This window comes from Musa acuminata, chromosome BXJ1-3 (assembly GCF_036884655.1).
Source record: "Musa acuminata AAA Group cultivar baxijiao chromosome BXJ1-3, Cavendish_Baxijiao_AAA, whole genome shotgun sequence".
NCBI classification, from domain to species: Eukaryota; Viridiplantae; Streptophyta; class Magnoliopsida; order Zingiberales; family Musaceae; genus Musa; species Musa acuminata.
In genome coordinates, this window is record NC_088329.1 from 8,804,133 (window position 1) to 8,822,286 (window position 18,154).

The 18,154-nt window shown below is 38.5% G+C and overlaps 2 protein-coding genes across 6 annotated transcripts in view; one reads left to right on the plus strand and one right to left on the minus strand.

The window, feature by feature from the left end:
* Positions 1-18,154, minus strand: part of LOC108952282 (methyl-CpG-binding domain-containing protein 9-like) — a 33,738-nt gene that overhangs the window by 5,981 nt on the left and 9,603 nt on the right. For 2 of the 5 annotated variants that reach the window (XM_065123442.1, XM_065123446.1), the window contains exons 8-14: positions 16,278-16,376; positions 15,257-15,688; positions 10,106-12,586; positions 7,020-8,167; positions 3,213-6,688; positions 853-1,664; positions 377-722 (exon numbers count right to left, since the gene is read on the minus strand). In XM_065123442.1, the coding sequence (XP_064979514.1) occupies positions 7,922-8,167; positions 10,106-12,586; positions 15,257-15,688; positions 16,278-16,376 (3,258 nt within the window). In that variant the 3' untranslated portion in view covers positions 377-722; positions 853-1,664; positions 3,213-6,688; positions 7,020-7,921. The remainder of the gene's footprint in view (positions 1-376; positions 723-852; positions 1,665-3,212; positions 6,689-7,019; positions 8,168-10,105; positions 12,587-15,256; positions 15,689-16,277; positions 16,377-18,154) is intronic. The other 3 variants (XM_065123447.1, XM_065123444.1, XM_065123443.1) reach the window with 3 other exon arrangements.
* On the plus strand, positions 267-2,097 carry LOC103977967 (mitochondrial pyruvate carrier 1). The gene is made up of 5 exons (XM_009393652.3): positions 267-484; positions 577-703; positions 1,170-1,224; positions 1,312-1,447; positions 1,827-2,097. The coding sequence occupies exons 2-5, from the start codon at positions 605-607 to the stop codon at positions 1,861-1,863; spliced, it is 327 nt and encodes a 108-aa protein (XP_009391927.2). The 5' UTR covers positions 267-484; positions 577-604; the 3' UTR covers positions 1,864-2,097.

Genomic DNA, 18,154 nt, shown 5'->3' on the forward strand with positions numbered 1-18,154 from the left:
CATAAAACACAAAACAGCATTATGATTTAGGACTAATCATCCAATACTGTAGCCAAATTACTAGTAGTAATCGTCAATCTAAATCTATCTCCTTATGGGGTGACTGACTAATCGTCAAACTCAAGAATTCTCGAAGATGAATTCTTTAGATATAAATGTATGTCATGCATGACGCGATTGCACACTGCATAACAACATGTTAAGATCAACAACACTCAATTGAAATATTCTCAACACCCAGCAAGACCAACCGATAGTCTTCTTTTAGATTTAACAGGAGCAGAGTCCCCCAGTTGCAGGCACTCCCACATGCTCCTTCCCTGCAATAATAAACAAAGAAGCAAAGATGGATGGATGATCTCCTTATAGTACTTACTCGGTCAGCTTAGGTTGCAGCATTTCTTGCTTGCGGGGGCAAGCAATTAATTGGGTTCGACTCTCGGAGCTGCAACCGAGTCCCTTGTACAGATCTCTCTCCCGTGAGGTATGAGCCTCGCTGTCCTCTCTACCTGTTCGAAGGTTTTGAATGAAGCCTTGCTGATGATCCATCTTTCATCTCATGTGAATCGAAATCAGGTGGAAAGGAGTGATCTTGCTCCGGGCCATGGCAATGGCGGTCTTACGAGCTTTCTGGAACGGCCCTGTTGGCCCCAAAACAACTCATTTCTGGGGGCCAGTCGCCAATGGGGGTTTTGTCGTTGCTGTAAGTATACTCCCATCACCTGCACTCTTCCAATTTGTTCTTAGTACCGATATGCTTTCTTCCTGCTCTCGTCATTCTCTTATGTTATTGAGATTTTGGATAAGCCGAAAGAAGAAGAAAAAGAAAGAACTCGATACATCATCACCAACCTTTAGCTATTTCTTTCTTGTTCTCATCTTCCAAGAGATCAGATGTGAAACTGCAATTTGCTCAAAGAGAAAGGAACAGTTCTGACTGTTGTTGTCCTAAAGGTTTCCCCAGATGACAACAACCACATGGTAATCTCTCAAGAAATTGGCAGTTCAATCAATAATCAAGATTCTGCTGTAAAAGAATATATATTGCTTAAATTATGCAGACATTATTAGCCTGATGAATTAATTCTAATGAGTGATCATTCCAACATACTGGATATGATTCTCCTCCACTGTTGATCTGTTTGACAACTGCTGCTGCTGCTCTTCAGGCAATGGCTGACATGAAAAAACCTGCTGAAACCATTTCTGGGAACATGACCACAGGTTAGTGTGAATATGTTAGTATCATCCTAGTGATGCTACTACTGTCATATACCTCAGATGAAGCTGACGGATGATTTGGATGTGCAGCCATGTGTCTGTACTCGGGAGCTCTCATGAGGTTTGCATGGATGGTGCAGCCACGCAACTATCTGCTGCTTGCATGCCATGCTTCCAATGAAGTGGTTCAGCTTTACCAGCTATCCCGCTGGGTAAATGCTCGAGGGTAAGCTCTCAGGAATCATACATCTCAAAACATGCTGATTCCTAAATCCTCCATTTCTATTTTTTTTTTCTGATGCATTTCTTGACCTACAATCTACTCTGTCCTGTCTTAGTGTCTCTTCCTGCATGGGATCATCTCTCTCTTCGATCTGCAATGTACTCCTGCATTGCATTCCATACTGGAGGAGGGATGAGCTAGTTCTAAGATGCAAAACCACCTGCATTGTGTTTATTCTTCAGCTCACCTACTTACTGGACATAAGAAACAGCTCATTGCATATGTTACATTTTACTGAACACATAAATTCCATCAGGGCATATTATGCACCATTGAGACAAAACTAATCATACTGTTCTTTTTTCTTCTTTTTCTGTGCCAGATACCTGAAGAACAGAGATCAAGCTGAAGAGCAGTAACTCTCTAAGATCCCCAAAGCATCTTTTCAATGAAATAAAATTGGTTCAGAAATGATTATATTTTGCTGGATCCATTACAGATACCATATACTGTTAAATTTGGTTGTGAAGTAATTATGCTTAATGCATTTGTTCACCATGAAATGGTCTGTTGCTGGATCTTGAAGCCAAAAAAAATATCTTTTCTGCTAATTTCCTTACACAATACATTCAATAAATCTACTGTTATATTCAGTATCCCCTTTTGGTACATAGGATTCTTCTCACTGGTTTAAGAATAATGAGCAATTTGGTCGTTCAATATCTAAGCCTCGGTTCAATAATGATGCTTGAGTTGGCCAAGATGAACCAAAACTGTAGCCAACCAAAACTAATCCATAAGAGTCGGGTTTTCTTTCTGTGTTGAGGGCTGATCTAATATAGATGGGGCTGGTAAAAGTAGAACATGGATTAGGCTTCCAAGGACATCCATCCAAAGTGCAGCAGCAATAACAGATAGGGAAGGACACCGAGGAAGAAGACGAAGGCCATAGCTTAGAACCAAAGGCAAAGTAAGCACATCCTCCTAACATGGGAGGAGGAGAACCACCATATAGCAGCAGTATGTTAAAACAAGAGTACATTTAAATTAAGTAGACATGCAAATGAAATAACTTGAAATGGAAGATGCAAATGATTAATGTATAGGAAAAAGCTATGCACATTCAGCTGATATTAGTTGCATCAATTACAAAAGCTGCTATCTCACTTACAATGAGATCAGAAAAGTTTGATGCCAATGCACCCCTATAAATCAAGAAAGCTGTATTATGGTTCTTGTTGATTCAACATATAGTTCTCTCATTAATAGTCCTGACCATATTTCCAACAGGCCACACATCTGACAATGAAGGTAAATACACTGAGGCCAATCCACTTATAAGGGAAATCAACACTCAAAGATGTCAGAGAAATCAGAATATCCAGTGCGCAGGAAACTTGACAAGACATGGAAATCAGAAAATATTGTAAAGTTTTCACTGGCAAGTTGAAGACCAAAAAACCTTGATACAACAAATCTGAACCAACTTGACATTGAGATGCATAAAACAAGTAAAGAATGAATTATAATGTCCCTAAAGAAACCAGTAGCTGACTTTACATAAAAATAGGCTGTCCACTCTATGACAAAGCTCCCTTGTAATTTAAGTTGGAACCATAACTTGTTTCAACAAGGTGGAATCTTTTTTAAAGAATAAAATTCAATAATATATTAGTAAACAATATTGTAGTGCAGCAGCCCCAACAATTGGACAGGATATAACAAACCACCAAACACCATATAAAAAATCCAGCAAACAGTCACTTACAACTTTTGGTATTCGGGCTTTTGCCAACTTAATTTCCGATTCGAGAAGCACATTTTTGCTCAACACAGTAAGGCAGCAAGCTTTAGGGCCGCGTCTCAAGGTAACCGTTTCACACATTGAACCTCCCCAAATAAAAAGCATGAGCACGAATGTAGCATGTCATCCCAATAATTCCAGGAGTTTGGTGATATATACTTTGCGCTAGCTTGGACAAGAAAACAACAAATAAAGATAGCTAAAAACGAAAAATAGAAGAACAACACAGAAAAGGTACTCTAATATGAAATCATTTAGACATGAAGTTCTAATAACACCATGCAAGCTGCACTCATCCACAAGCCAAAGCAACCAAAGCAAAACAACTTGCAAAAAGGAGCAGCTTCCAATTTATGACGCCTAGGATACAAGTATAAGATATGTCATTATGCATCTGCAGAAACCCAGCTAAAAATTATGGCAAAGCTGAAAATTGAAATCACGAGATTCCAGAATATAGAACATAAATGAAGAAGTGATAAGCAATGGCATTCTTACTAACAGGTCAGTGGGACATAAAACCGAGTTCAGAGAGTATATTTTTTGTACACTAACAATCTTATTCCCAACAAAAGAACTATTTTACAAAGATCAAGTGAAGAATTTCGGAACAAATCTTAATGGTATAAGCATCTGCTCTAGCATCCTCCGTATAGAGACAAAGGAGTATGGTGAAAGCATTGAAAGGAAATCTCAACAGCACAAGCAGACAAGACACATGGGGTTGCAGCTCAAAATTAGGTGAAGCAAATGAAAGGAAATCTCAACAGCACGAGCAGACAAGAGACATGGGGTTGCAGCTCAAAATTAGCTGAAGCAAATGCTTAGCAAACGAATAGTAGAGAGTGCAAAAATGAAGCCAAAAACAAAATAACAGTTACAATAGATAACCTTTACACTCACGATCTTCATCTGCATGAAGACAAACAGCAGACTATGTTGTATGCGCTTATAGAAAATTTGCATTTGACATATTCTTTAATAAATTTTCAGAAAAAACTTTTAAAGTACTGAAAGGAAGAACAAACTAAGAAGCAACTTTTACACTTAACTATCTTAACTAACCATTATCATATTTGTGGATGGGAACCAACACATCGATCGGTTTCAGGTACATATACAGGCATGTATAGGTTAAAGAATTGTCCAATTTGTATTTCATCATTTTCATATTAAATTTCTGTATATACAACAGTGCTCTTTTACACTAAGTGCTCTATGTTAGCGCAAAAACAGAGAACCCTCTGTTAGCTCAAGTTCACAGATCAAGCATCAAGGGAACAAGATATTATGCAGTCCAAGCCTAAAACCACCAACAGAAGAGGCATATTCCAATCACTATCATAAAAAAAAACCCATCCTTTCAGTCTCATCTATTTAATCAACTCTATTTTCGTTCCTCGTTCAAAGTCTTTTCTTCCAGCATACTACCAACCCCTCATTTTTTTGTTCTGACAAAGTGAGGCAGCTCCCAATGCGCAAAAGGGAATGCAGAAAAAAAAAAAAGTAATCTTGGAATACAGAAATAACATAATCATAAATGGGTAAAAAAATAACTAGAGAAAATCAAAGAAAGTATCATCTAAAACGCACATTACAAAAACAATATGAACAAAACTAAACTTGACCTTTCAAGAGTATAAAAAACCTTCAGACAGCCAAAAGAAATATCAAAATAGCAATATCTGAAAACAGACTGCATCATCTAACATGAAAGACTATTAACTGGCACACAGAAGAGGCATGCGTTTACGAATGTCCATAAGCAGTGGTTCACACAGAAACATCTTTGAGAGTGTCTTATTCTTAATAAAATGTCTGAAGTTTATCTCACACCAATCTCTCAAGTCACGACCGCTCTACTTAAATGTTGTGGTCTTATATGTAGAAGCTTAAGAGTGTGAAAGGCAACAGGGATTTGAAAGGCCGGATGCAGAGGTTTATCGACCGATTCCAGCTTTGCACCCTCCGAATCCCGACCAAATCAGAACCAAATCCAACAAGGCGAGGAAAAGATCGATAAACCGCTGCGTCCAGACATCACCTTTTTCATTTACCCTTCTTCCTTTTACAGACGAGAGAGCGGAGTGACTTAACTGCATTCCAGCCTCGGGAGAAAAACGAGGGTTGACTTAAAGCGTGTTTCTTGCAGAAAGGAGCGGCGACACGACGGTCATCTTGATGTGAGATGAAGGAAGGAATTAGAAGGGAAGAGGGAATCAAGGAATGGTGGAGAGGGAGAGGAGAGGGGGTGAAAAAGCTCCAGTAAACCCTAGATGGCAAATGGGGGACAGGGAGGGGGAGAAAATAAAGAGAGCAGGGAAGGGGAGCAGTCGTGACAACTGGCGACATCTGAGGCCGCCTCCTTTTGCGCCCACAAGGCGCCGGGCGTGGCAGCACAAGCTACTGGTGACAGGGACGGGAGTAGGAGGGGGCGACGAGGGCTTTCGATCGAACAAATACGTGTATCGCGTGCAGGCCAAAAGGCGGCATCCTCTTCATCCACGTGGGTCGACGAGGATGAACGCACCAAGAACCGAAGGCGCCGCCGCTCTCACAGATCCATCTCTTCCGACCGCCAACCCCACTCCTCCAAGAATCGGAGAAGTTATCGTCTTCTTCCTATAGTCCCAAGCTTGTTGGCCTCGGTCTTGATTTACGACCACAATGAACAGTAGATGCCTCGTTCAAGAAGTAAACCTATTTGTTTGGTCAAACTTTCTTGTTCTAATGAACAGTAGATGAGCAAAAAAAAAAAATCCTTCTTTTAGATACCTGTCTTGTTCTAATGATGAGTAAAGAAACAGTCAAACTGAACAAAGAATCATACAGAGAAGTAGTGAATATGCAGACAAGTGCGGCTGCAATGGATAAGTATGTAACGAATGCATGACAATTAATAACTATGATCAAGTATTTGTGTGTCTGGAAAAGGCAGCACAGAAATGCAAACCAACAGGAATTGGACACTGGGAAGACGATTAGATTTTTGTCTCACCTTTGATGAACTCGTGACAAAAGTCAGACTGCAGTATCTGAATCAACAAGAACACGTGTAACATGAACATGAATCTTTAGAACCATGAACAATGGTATTCTTTGGGTAAATTCATAAGCTGAGGCACTTCTTTGGGCCAACACTGCACAATGCTGCGGCAATTCAGATTCAATTGTGTATCAAAATCCTGGATTCAGAATAGACGAAACGATCCACCAAATGAATTGTGATCTATTGCTGTGAAAACGTGAAAGAACGGGAGATAACACCATCAAGTCTCAAGACACTAAAAGGGATCACTTCTGTCATTAATTACATCAATTAACACCTAATAAATAACAAGACATTTGTCAATATTTAACAAAAGCGCATCATAAACCTGAATGCTTGTGTCACAAGTCATGGCAATGGAAGTCATATTCAGGCAGCAGTGATTTGACACCTGTCAGTGTAAAAAATTATCAGGCTTCAAAAAGAGCATAAAATAAAAACAAGAAAAGAAAATCAACTAGAACACAAGAATTGTGTTCATCAAAGAAAATTTTCATGAGCCATGCACCAGACCGGATATGGGATTCATTTCATCATAACATGAATTCAACCATGCGGATTTAGTCAAATTATCACAATCTCAAGTAACAGTTTACGCATTAATTTTTTGTGGCAATCGTCAAAAGCATTACAAAATATGATGACAAATTACATTAATAAATTTCAAAACTTTCATTAACTTAAGCTGGTGTATGTTACCTGGAAATGGTCGGTCTCATTACCTTATGATTAAAGTGATGACATGCCAGAGGGTTGGAAGGAATTGCCGCACCATCGTCAATTTGGATTCTTTGTAGCCAACCATTTTTATACCAATTATCTGCATAATCAGAAAACTATACCAAGGATATCAAATATTCATCCATGCAAGACAAGGTACTTGAAATGCAATTAGCCATCTCCATCCCGGATTAGCCAACTTAAGTGAAGCATCTGTATAAAACACCAAGCCATCTTTGTTAAATTACAAAACAATATCTGCATTTCCATGTAAGACGAAAAAGGCAATTACCAGATAATGGTAACAAGGATACAGCTATCTGAGGAAACACAAAGAAAAGTAGCACTACCTGTTTATTTATATCCTATGATGCAAGGTACACCAAATAAAGATTAAACTATCTACCCTCTTCTAATACAATATGCCCTAACATCATGAATGTTGTCAAGGGGGAAAAGGATATGACTGAGAGATGTAAAGAAACAATTGGTCAATTTCATATTTGACTTAAATCAGATCAAACTACAGCTCTATATTGGCAGCATTTGTATGATGTACGAATCACTGACAGTCAATCTCCTTGGCAAAACGTTTGCCTCTCAAGTTACCAAATTATGAAGCTACTGCACCATCTCAGACAGCTTACCCTTCTCCTGGTCCATCTGAGATATAGACATCAAAATAGATCTCTAGTTCTGAACCAGGCAAAAATCATATAAGTGATGTCAGCTGTACTTTCAAATATATGTTCACGTATACCCCGGTAGCAGTAACACCGTATTCTTTTTTCAGTTTATATCTTACGAGGGTCATGACGCTTGATAAAAACCATTACAAATTATCAAGCTGCCACATCCATAACTTTCAAGTTCTGCACTAACATTTCCAAGAATAACACTATGATCATAGTTCAATATCTTTCCTTTTCTTTCCTGTCTTGGTTGTCTGCTTCAGATTCTCTGTGGGATCTGAACCAGGTACTTGGTCCTTCACATAGATGATAGAATCATCAAGAGTGTAAATGCGGAGAGCAAGAGATGCAACCGTAGATGTCTTTGCTGCAGCAGTCTGAGAAGACCAGTACCACCACCCATTTTTCAGGTACTCTGTCTTGATCATGCCTTCAAACAGGGTTGTTGCTTGAACCATCTAGAAAGAGCAAAAGAGAGAAATAAGATTGCAGATATTCTAGAATATATCAGTTGCATATGTTATGAACTTCCTAGCACAGAATCCTAGCAAGATCACAGATTTTCAATGACACCCTGTGACAAAATATCATGCCTTTCAAGCTAAAAGCTCTTCCAATCTACATCTCGGTAAGATTCACATACAAACTTTCCAAAGATGCAAAACTACAAATACAACATTAGTAAATTGACAAAATCCACATATGTTAGAATTCATCAGAACAAGGGCAGTGAAAGGAGGTTTTCCTATGAACTCTGTATTAAGTAACTCTTTATGATGCATTGTCACTCACGCTAGCCACCACAGTGAAACAATGTGTTCCTAAGAAAATTTTAAGTTACACGTTAACTTATCCAAAACTTTTGGAGAGAGCATAGGTCACTCATGACATGGTGCTGCAGTACCATGCATATTGTCAGTGTTCAACAATTAAAATCAGTAATGGTGGCATTTGCATTTTATATCCGATTTGAGTGCAAATGCTCACAGAAATTTTATTTTTATAGAAACAAGGATTTTAAGCAATGAAAAGTCATGAGCAGGAGGACCTACTGAATTTCCATGGAAGATGTGCTAATTAACAAGTGCCAGTTGCAACAAAAATAATATGAAATAATGTAACAGCAATGTTCTTTTTCTAGGGGCCAGCAGCGGGGTTGGGGTGCGGACATAAATACAAATTTCCAACGGGAGAATATAGAAATACAGTGTAAGTGGGACTACCAAATGTGAGGGGCAGGTAGAGGTGTTTGCGCAGCTAAAAGGGGACCAAAATTACAAATTAATCTCAAGATTGCTTACCATCAAAAAAAAAATCATGCAGTGTTCTGCTTCTCATTAATGCCTGCAAAAAGTATAGTTCTTCTGGGACCATATAAATCCTCAATAATGCCTTGAAAACATAATCAAGGATTATAATAGTAAGTCAATTGTACAGTTTTACTTTGACCATAGCCTTTTTGCATTATTGGCAGAACAAAACAACTATCAGGACAAGTAAGAAACAGTGCCATAGTTGTATCAATATGTTTTGAGTTAAAAAAAGTAAAAGCTAAGCAAAATAAAAAATAACTGTAAATTGAAGAAAAGTCACATTAGCAGCCAATGTGGAAAATCAATTGAGAACGCTGAGCAGAAAGTTTTAAATCTTCAGGTAACCAAATTCACTGATCTCAAATCCAAACATTCCTACTAACCAACTGGCCCCCAAAAATAAACCATAGTGGAAAAGTACCAATACACTCAAATAGTATTTCGTGGAGCTTATCATATTATTTACCAAGACATGTCAGTGGCAGGTCATAGTTTAAAGAGACTGAAGAGTTCAAACAATTGGTTATGGCATAGATCTCTAAAATAACCACCAATCTCAGACCTTTATTAGGCATTCTAAGAGTACAAGATGACTAAATATTAGCAATAATACAATAGTGGTGCTAAAGCAAGACATGTTTCAGATTATCATGATCCTTTAAGATACAATATTCGTCTTAAGCATATTAATAAAGAATCAGAAGACAAGAATGGAATACTTTTGCAGGTGACTGCAGAAAAGAAACTTCAGTTTCTCCAAAACAACTAGTGAAAGCATTAGTTAAAATTAAAGTTTCTAAGCTGCTAATCACAGCAAAACAGATATTCCAGCCCTAAGATCGAAATAGCACCAGCTTGTAAAGAACAACACAGTCCACATTGCATAAAGAAAAAAGTATTTAGCTGCATTCCAACTGAAAGGAAGTTAATTAACCACTACCTAAACAGCATAAATGATCTGACAACACTATTGCTGCCAACAATTTCACTCTGGACCATAAAACCTTAAAACCCTCAGCGTGGCAATAGAAAAACAAGTGAAAACCAAAGAAAAGAAAAAATCACCAGAGTAACTCAACACACCTCGAATATGGACTCTGAAGACTTCACAAACTCACGCCATGCACATCTTTTCGGCATCTGTGACCTTGATGGTCTCAGTGCTTCCATTGGCAGGGCAGCCTCCATATCAAGTAAATTAACCTTGAGACGCTTTAGAATCTCAGAGATCTTCCCAACTAATGGCCTCAATGATGACTCAGGAACTGTGCAGCTGCGGCCAGATCGTTGAATTTTATTAGTTATAGAGGATGCTTCTTCACCATCACCAGAACCTGTATTCGATTTTTTTGTTCTCTGAGATTGTTCATCATTAACATTACCATGAAAATTATGAGCAGAAATGTTGGCTTGTCTGGTTCCTTTTCCAGTTTCATCCTGAGTTGCACTTATGCCTTTTCCTCCCCTTTGCATGGATGATAGCAACCATCCTTCTGAAGCAAAGGCCAACTCACTATTCATATTAGTATCGGACTTCAGGCTTGGGTTCAGCACTAATGCAGAATTCAGAAAGAAAACCGGAGAGGGGACAAAGGACGGAAGTCCATTTAGCCCGATAAGACCTATTTCTTGCACTAACTCCTTGTTAGAGTTTCTTGTGATGAACCTTTTGCTGATCTCATCAAAATCATAAGGACATGCTTTCCTTGAAATTCTAACAAGATTGGAGCTGGCATCTACAATTTTGTTCTTTGACGTATCAACAAAATCAACGTCATCAGGATTTTCTTTTCCCCTAGTGCTCTCAGATCTTGTTCCCTTGACTCTTATTATATCATCATTTTCTTTACTTTCATCAGATACAGGATTATTAGGGGTACACCTTCCATCATTATGTCCTTCGAGTTCCACTGCAGTCAAAAATGATTGGTGACAGGACAAACAGTGGTGTCTAGAAGGCCATATGGCTTCTAAGCATTCACATCTGTACATTCTCTCCTCATGATTTTGTTTTGCTTTCCTCCCTTTTCGCTTTGGAATTTCACTCACTTCTGGATCCAAGAAAGGACCATATTTGGCTTCAAGGATCATCATGGCCTTTGTAGTTAAACTTTGAGCGACTGTGCAATTCTTGCTAGTGGAAGCCTTAGAAGTTAGTTGAGAACTATTAGAAATATGATTGGTCACTTGATGTACAAGTCTTTGCCACTGCAAAATGCATTCCTTCAGCTCTCTTTCCTTAGGGTCGGCATCACTCAACCAACTAGTAATTTCCTGAATTTCATTGTCAGATTCATACAAAGAAAATGAACAAAAGTTCCGATCATGCATATCACAAGTAGATGTACTACATGCATCTGATCCTCCTGGTCCAGTCCTCATGAGTACTGAACAAGAGGAGACCATATCCATAAGAACATCAGCCTTGGGGTCCTTAAAATCTTCAACTTTGTTTCTTTCCTGTGGCACTGTTATACTTCCATCAGCAACCAACCAAGGATGCCTACCAGGTCTACCTATAACCCAGTATAATCGACCAAACGAGTCCCTTCCAAGGAAGTCCCTTCTCAAAGATGACATCATAAGCTGAGATTCAAAACTGAATATTGACTCCTCAATGTGTGAAATTTCATTCTTCAAACCACCCATTCCAAGATCACTGGACCCATGCTCACTAGAAGTTACAAGAACATCATCAGCATTTTCCTGGAGAACACCTTTAGAGGCGAGCAATTCTCCAGATGTTTTGACTAACCCCGTAATCATTGTAATATAATTCTCCCTTGATTGTAACCTCCCACTGTCAGAACCCAGAGAAGAACCATGAAGATTATCAGCATTGGCCAGCACTCCAGCATTCCTTTTCATATTTATAGCTTGCATCAAATCAGGTCTACCAAGCAAGCTGCTTTCCTTAACCGGCAACTCCCTTTTTTCAGTTTCATGCTGAAAACCATGGATGGATTCTTCCGTTGATTCCTTATTATCTTGTTGGGCAGAAACTAGTAATAATCGTTCATCTTGTTCATTAATTTGATCTTCCTTACCAACGGTTGTATTGGGGTTCAGATTACCAGGCACTGAACGCTCTTCCAAAACATCTCTCTCACCAGACTGAACTTGAGATTTCCTACCATCAGCATGGGTGTCTATCACACTACTCTTAAATAACTGGCCCACACTCTTGCTGAAATCAATTCGCCCATCTTCTCCAGGGCAGCCCTCAATAATGAAAGATGCACCTTTCAGTCGATTTCCTGAATCAGTCACAGAAGAGTTATTAACATTTTGCTGATATTCAACTAACCTACCATGGCCAGAGTACATATTAGCTTCTCCTTCTTCACTTGCAACATCACCAGGTTCATTAAATTTACTCGTACTTTCTTTTGCAATACTCAAGGCCAATAGTTCTTCTTTAAATTTCAAATTTCTCCACTCCATAACTAGAGTCCGTATTTTTTGTTGCAGATCATTTGACTTTTCAGTGCACTGATCGAGGTGTTCTCTAACAAGTGCAGTGTTCAGCACCTCATCACACAGAAACTTCAGCAAAAATATTCTCTGCCATTCACAAATAATAGAATATATCAATTGATAAATTTTGTGTAGTAGTATTTATCCATTAAAAACCCCAAGAGGAGCAATGAGCATATTAACATGATGTTGTTGCCTTGAAAATTACATTCTTAAATTAATGGAAAACAGAAAACAGAGACAAAGAATTGCACACATGATTTGCAAATGAATCCTGAGTGAGTATAAACATAATTCCACATCCACAAGTAAATGCCAGTTCGAATTGTTATGATTGAATATGTCAGATATGTCATTTCAACAACTTCAGTAAAAAATCAACAGCAAAAATATTATCACAAACTCAAAAGGAACCAAAGTACCAAAACATGGCCACATAAGCACAAAAAGAAAGGAATCCAGCAGAAAGCATACCCAAATAATTCAAAAATAGTCATCAATTTGTTAAATGATGATAAATATATGCAACACAAAGAGAAGTTTGGAGACGTAGATTACATAGTGTGGTAGGTAATGTTACATCATGTCACTGATCATCAGCTCTGAATTCTTTATTATCAGATGGCATTCTAAGTGCAGAGTAAATAGAAATGATCTTGAGCAATGAAATATGGCCAGTGGCAACCATATATGTCTAACCCACATGATAAAAACTGTGCAGTATAAATCATGAATTAAACTTACTTTCTCCAGGATGTGTTATATTATCTGCACAGTTTGCTTCTTACATATTCCTTATCCTCATCCAAAATGGATAATGAAAAGGAAAGTGTACTGGCTCAAGGTCCAAAAGAGAATCATGCAACTCCCATAATTATATGAACATCAACAAACATAATCTAGGACCAAAAAGTAAAATACACAAACCAACACATTCATTGTATTGTACCCATGTCAGCACAGCAATTCAATGTGCCAGGCTGGCATACAATAGTAATACTGGCAACAGATAACCTACCTCACAAGACATAGTCCCATGAAGCATGTCAGGACAATCTTCACATGACCATCCATCAACAAAATAAAACAAAAATACTATACATAATGTTCATTTACCTTAAAGAATGTTATAACAATATCAAGGAAGACGGAACATGAATTAAATAGAAAAACTGTCGATCCAAGGATGTCACAAAACATACAAAAACAGATGATCACAGGTAATTATATAAGCCTGAAATTTATATTTTTAAAACCAGCACGTACAGTATATTGTTGCCATGGAAGTCATTGGCGCTTGAGTGCTTGACTAGGTGCCCGAGCAGGGCAAGGCAACACCCAAGCACCTCAATGGTGGGCCAGGCGGGTGCCTACAACTAGACGCAGCCAGACGCATGCCTGAGCGTAAGCGTCGAGCGGGTCGAGCGGCTCAAACGTGCACCTGCGTTAAATGAGGCCTGGTTTGTGGTCATACTCATTTGTTTAGCTTTAATTGGTCAACCAAACCAATTAAACCCTTTCATACACTCCTTGCCTCTCCCACGTGCACCCAATCCCTTTTCATGAAGCAATCCTATGTTGATCACAACCATCCTTTGCCAATACGCCATCACCGACCACTACCTTCCTCCATCATAACCGTTGCCCAGAACAACCACCCACAGTGTGAACCCTGACTAAGCCTGATCCCTTTCTGCAATCGAGAAGGAAACCATATGCTGCCTGCTGATCAATTCTTCTCCCCCGGTGGTGTTGCTTCCTCCGCCAACTATTGACCAGACCCAAGGCTATGCCACCAAAGCATCTTCCGCTACCCACCAAAGCGTTTGCTCTCCGCCAGAGACTCTCTCCTCTGCCTTTATTTTGGCCCACTCCAGACTAAAAGCTTTCCACCAGCATCTTCTCCATCTCCTCTTTATCCTGTGCAAGACTACGAAACAACACTCTTAGCAATCCCTTTTTGTTTGATGTAGTTTTGATCCCTTTCTCCGTTTCTTGTTTGTTGTTGTTTTAATTCTTCCTTTCATGCTTTATCTTTGTTGTATGCTTTACTGTTTGCTGTTGTTGAGCACGCAATGCATAACGAGGTGTAAGTTGAGATAAACTTTTGGAATCACATCACTTTGAGATTATTTTTTTGTTGAAACTTGAAACAGCAATTTGAAATAATCTTCTGTTGAACTAGCACTATGAGATAAACATTTCCTGCAAATGACCTCTGCTGCTATTTTGATCTAAAACATCACTTGTTAGATTGGCGAGTGACTAACGTCACCCGTTTTTTAGATATAAAACATCACCCTGTGAGATAATTATTTTTTTTAAAAAAAAATAAATTGGCAAGCACTTCACTTTGCTCGGGCAGGTGCTAACACCTCGGACGTTTCAGCACCTTGGCGCTTTTTAGTGCCTAGCACCTTTTGACGACACTATTTGTTGCATGAATAGTTCCTGTGTACCCAGTTGCTCAATGAAACAGTTAAAAATGAGTGGTTTGCACAGAAAATGAAACAACAGTCTGAAATTGTCTGTTAAATGTGAACACGTATTTTTAGAAAACAACTTGCATATGTTTACTTGATATTTACAACCAAAAAACTACTGAGAGTCTAAAATCTAAGTCTGGAAATCATGTATAAGATGGTACTTTAAGAAATTGTTGTTCTGACAAAAAGACAGAAAATCCCAGAGTAGAAAGGAAACCTAATAATAACAATGCAGTGTTTGCAGATCAAAGAAAGGCACACGTAAGCTAACCTCTTCAACGCTGTACTCCCAATATTCTCTTTCTTCCATTGTGCATGCTAGCTGATACAGAGCCTCTTGAAAAGCACGACCTTCCTCTCCCAGATGTCTCCTCATATGGCGTTTGGTAACTTCTGTGTGTTGATCTAGATCCTGCTTCTTGGATTGAATCCTGATACATGATGGACAATACCAGTTGCCTTCTGGAATCCGAGCAAGAGGGGGATTTAAACAATATGTGTGGTATTCAGAGTCGCAAGAATCACATAGCAAAACACTGTCATCATCCTTGTCAATGCCACAAACTTTACAAACTCCCTCTTCCCAAGGAGCTTTCGGTATTTCATTTGCTGCAAGAATAATATTATACAATTCTTTCCGCTTTTCAGTGTCTAAAGGCTCATTACCCACATGATCAGCAATTTTTTCCACTAGAATAAGCACCTGCAGAAGCCATCATACCCACTTCAAAATCTTAATCTACTGCTGAATAGGCCTAAAGCAAGGTAATTAGACCCAAAATGATGCTTTTGGCCCAAAGGAAATATACAGAAGCATAATTTGAATTACAAACACAATTATTTAAAAATAATAATTTTTTCATAAGACACCTTGGTGCTTCTGGTGGATTGTGAAACACCATGAATATGCTGATACATGATCACTGAACACAAAGGGATGTACCAACTAATTAATGGAAGTGTAAGTGCAGAAACCAACGAATTATTTGGCTAGACATGCTATGCCTGAACATTACTCGAGTAGTAAAAGTAAGATATTAAATGTTCTCAAATTATGGGATTTAACAATGATCAACTGTTTCCATACGCTGAAGTATCTGGTACTAAGAGAACACACTGTTAAAGTGTTAGGTAAAAAGTTATACTCATCTCAAATCCAATTACAATGCTAAAATATCTTTGAATTATACTATCAGATCATGTTATAGCAGTTGTGAACTACAATCATAAATTTCATCAACCAAGTCAACTACATAAAGAAACAAGTGGAAAGCGAAAAAAGTGCAACAGACCTCTTTCTCATACAATGATTCAAATTTTTGCGACAATGTCTCAACCAACTGCATAAGATCAGGCCGATCGCCATATGCGGTGGATATGTTATGCCATACCTGCCAAGAAAAAATGACTGACATCTCAGTTTAATTTCCATGATAATTAGCAAGGTTTTCAGCTGTGTGCCTATATGCCAATAACATGCTAGGAGGATGGGCATATGTGGTCCCTGACATTATGCCTAATGGGTTAGCACATATATGTCTATACTATGCAGTCATTCCAGAAGTCCAACTCATGTAAAGTTCTAATCCATCTCATGATACTCTGGGAGCAACCAAAATTATTTGTATTTTCTGCATCTATCAACTATTAAGCTAACACACATAAAATATGAGTCTTATTACAGATAAATGTATAATAAAACACAGGATTTTACACCAAAGCATCAGGAGACAACAAAGAAAAAATAATTAACATGCATCAACGTTCTGAGTACACCTCACTATTCTTATTATCAGGTGTTGCTGCATTTTGATTTAAACCTTGAATTGTTAAGAATCCAACTTCTTCCCTTACCAAGGTTTCAAGTATAAGAACAGAAATCAACAATACATAATACAGCATGCCAGAAACCTATGACTTGATTATAAAAGACGATATTTCTTATTTCAGCTACACAAACTCTTTTTGTGCATGTTTCTTTTTTAACAGACTAACAGTCATATCGATATAGCATGGCTGCTCTAACAACCTTCTTGTGTATTTCTTTTCAATGATTTAAAAGGCACTAGGCACTCGCCCAAGCGAAACGAAACGCTCTAAAATATTAAAATATAAAAATATATAATATAATTAATGAATATAATTATTTAAATAAAAATATGATATTAAATTAAAAACAAAGATTAGCTGTGTTAAAATCTAAATAGTATATTATTAATTTAATAAATAAAGATTATTTTGAATGATAATTAATAATATACTGTTAATTGTTAATAGTACATTTACTGTTAACAGTAGTAGGGAAGAGTAGAGACCAAAGAAGTCGTGCTGAGAAGTCGTCGGTAAGAAGTCGCAGGCAGCAGACAGCAACGGAAGCTACAGAGTCACAGATAGTAGGAGGCAACGGATAGCGGCGGCGGCAGCGGAGTCATGTCGCGGACAACAGCAGGCAGTGGACAGCGGCAGCAAACAACAACGGCAAACAGCGGACAACAACAGAAGCTAAGGAGACTTGATCGGCAACAAAGGAAGACTCGGAAGCAACAAGAGAAACCGTCGGCGACAGAGGCAAAGGGAAAATCGTCTACGGCGAACGCAGAGGGAGAAATCGTCAACGACGGAAACAGAGAGAGAAGCATGCGTAGAGTTGGGAGTCGGGGTCGCGCGCTGATATAACTGCATGCGTTAGTTGGTTTAATCGAACCAACTAATGCAAATTTAAGCGGTTTGATCACCTTATAACAACCGGGCGCTCACCTGAAGCGCCCAAGCAACGCCTCATTGAAGCGTGCCACCTGGCCCTTAAACAACGCGCTTGGGCCTTGCCTCGCCTCGCCTCACCCGAGCACCTAGGCGAGCGCTCGAGTGCCTTTTTAAATCACTGTTTCTTTTAAATTTAAAGGACATTTGATGATCACACAAATCACTCATGCTCCTCTCCACTTTAACCAATTAACTTCTATTTTATAAGTAAAACTCCATCACCTCTCCATTTTGCCAGATAACAGATCTGAAATGCATAAAACTTTTTCCTTGTAAAAACTTCTTGGCTAACTATATCCTCAATTCTCTTAGTACTACTGAAATAAGTATTCCATATATTCAGTCTGAGACATTTATCTATTACCAATAGTCTATAGATTTGTCTCCATAATTCAAGTTTAAAATT

Excerpts from the sequence above, each read along its gene's own strand:
- LOC103977967 (XM_009393652.3), top strand. The coding sequence starts at position 605 with ATGGCAATGGCGGTCTTACGAGCTTTCTGGAACGGCCCTGTTGGCCCC. Across the intron at positions 1,225-1,311 it reads TTCTGGGAACATGACCACAG|CCATGTGTCTGTACTCGGGA; the intron begins GTTAGTGTGAAT and ends TTGGATGTGCAG. Across the intron at positions 1,448-1,826 it reads CGCTGGGTAAATGCTCGAGG|ATACCTGAAGAACAGAGATC; the intron begins GTAAGCTCTCAG and ends TTTCTGTGCCAG.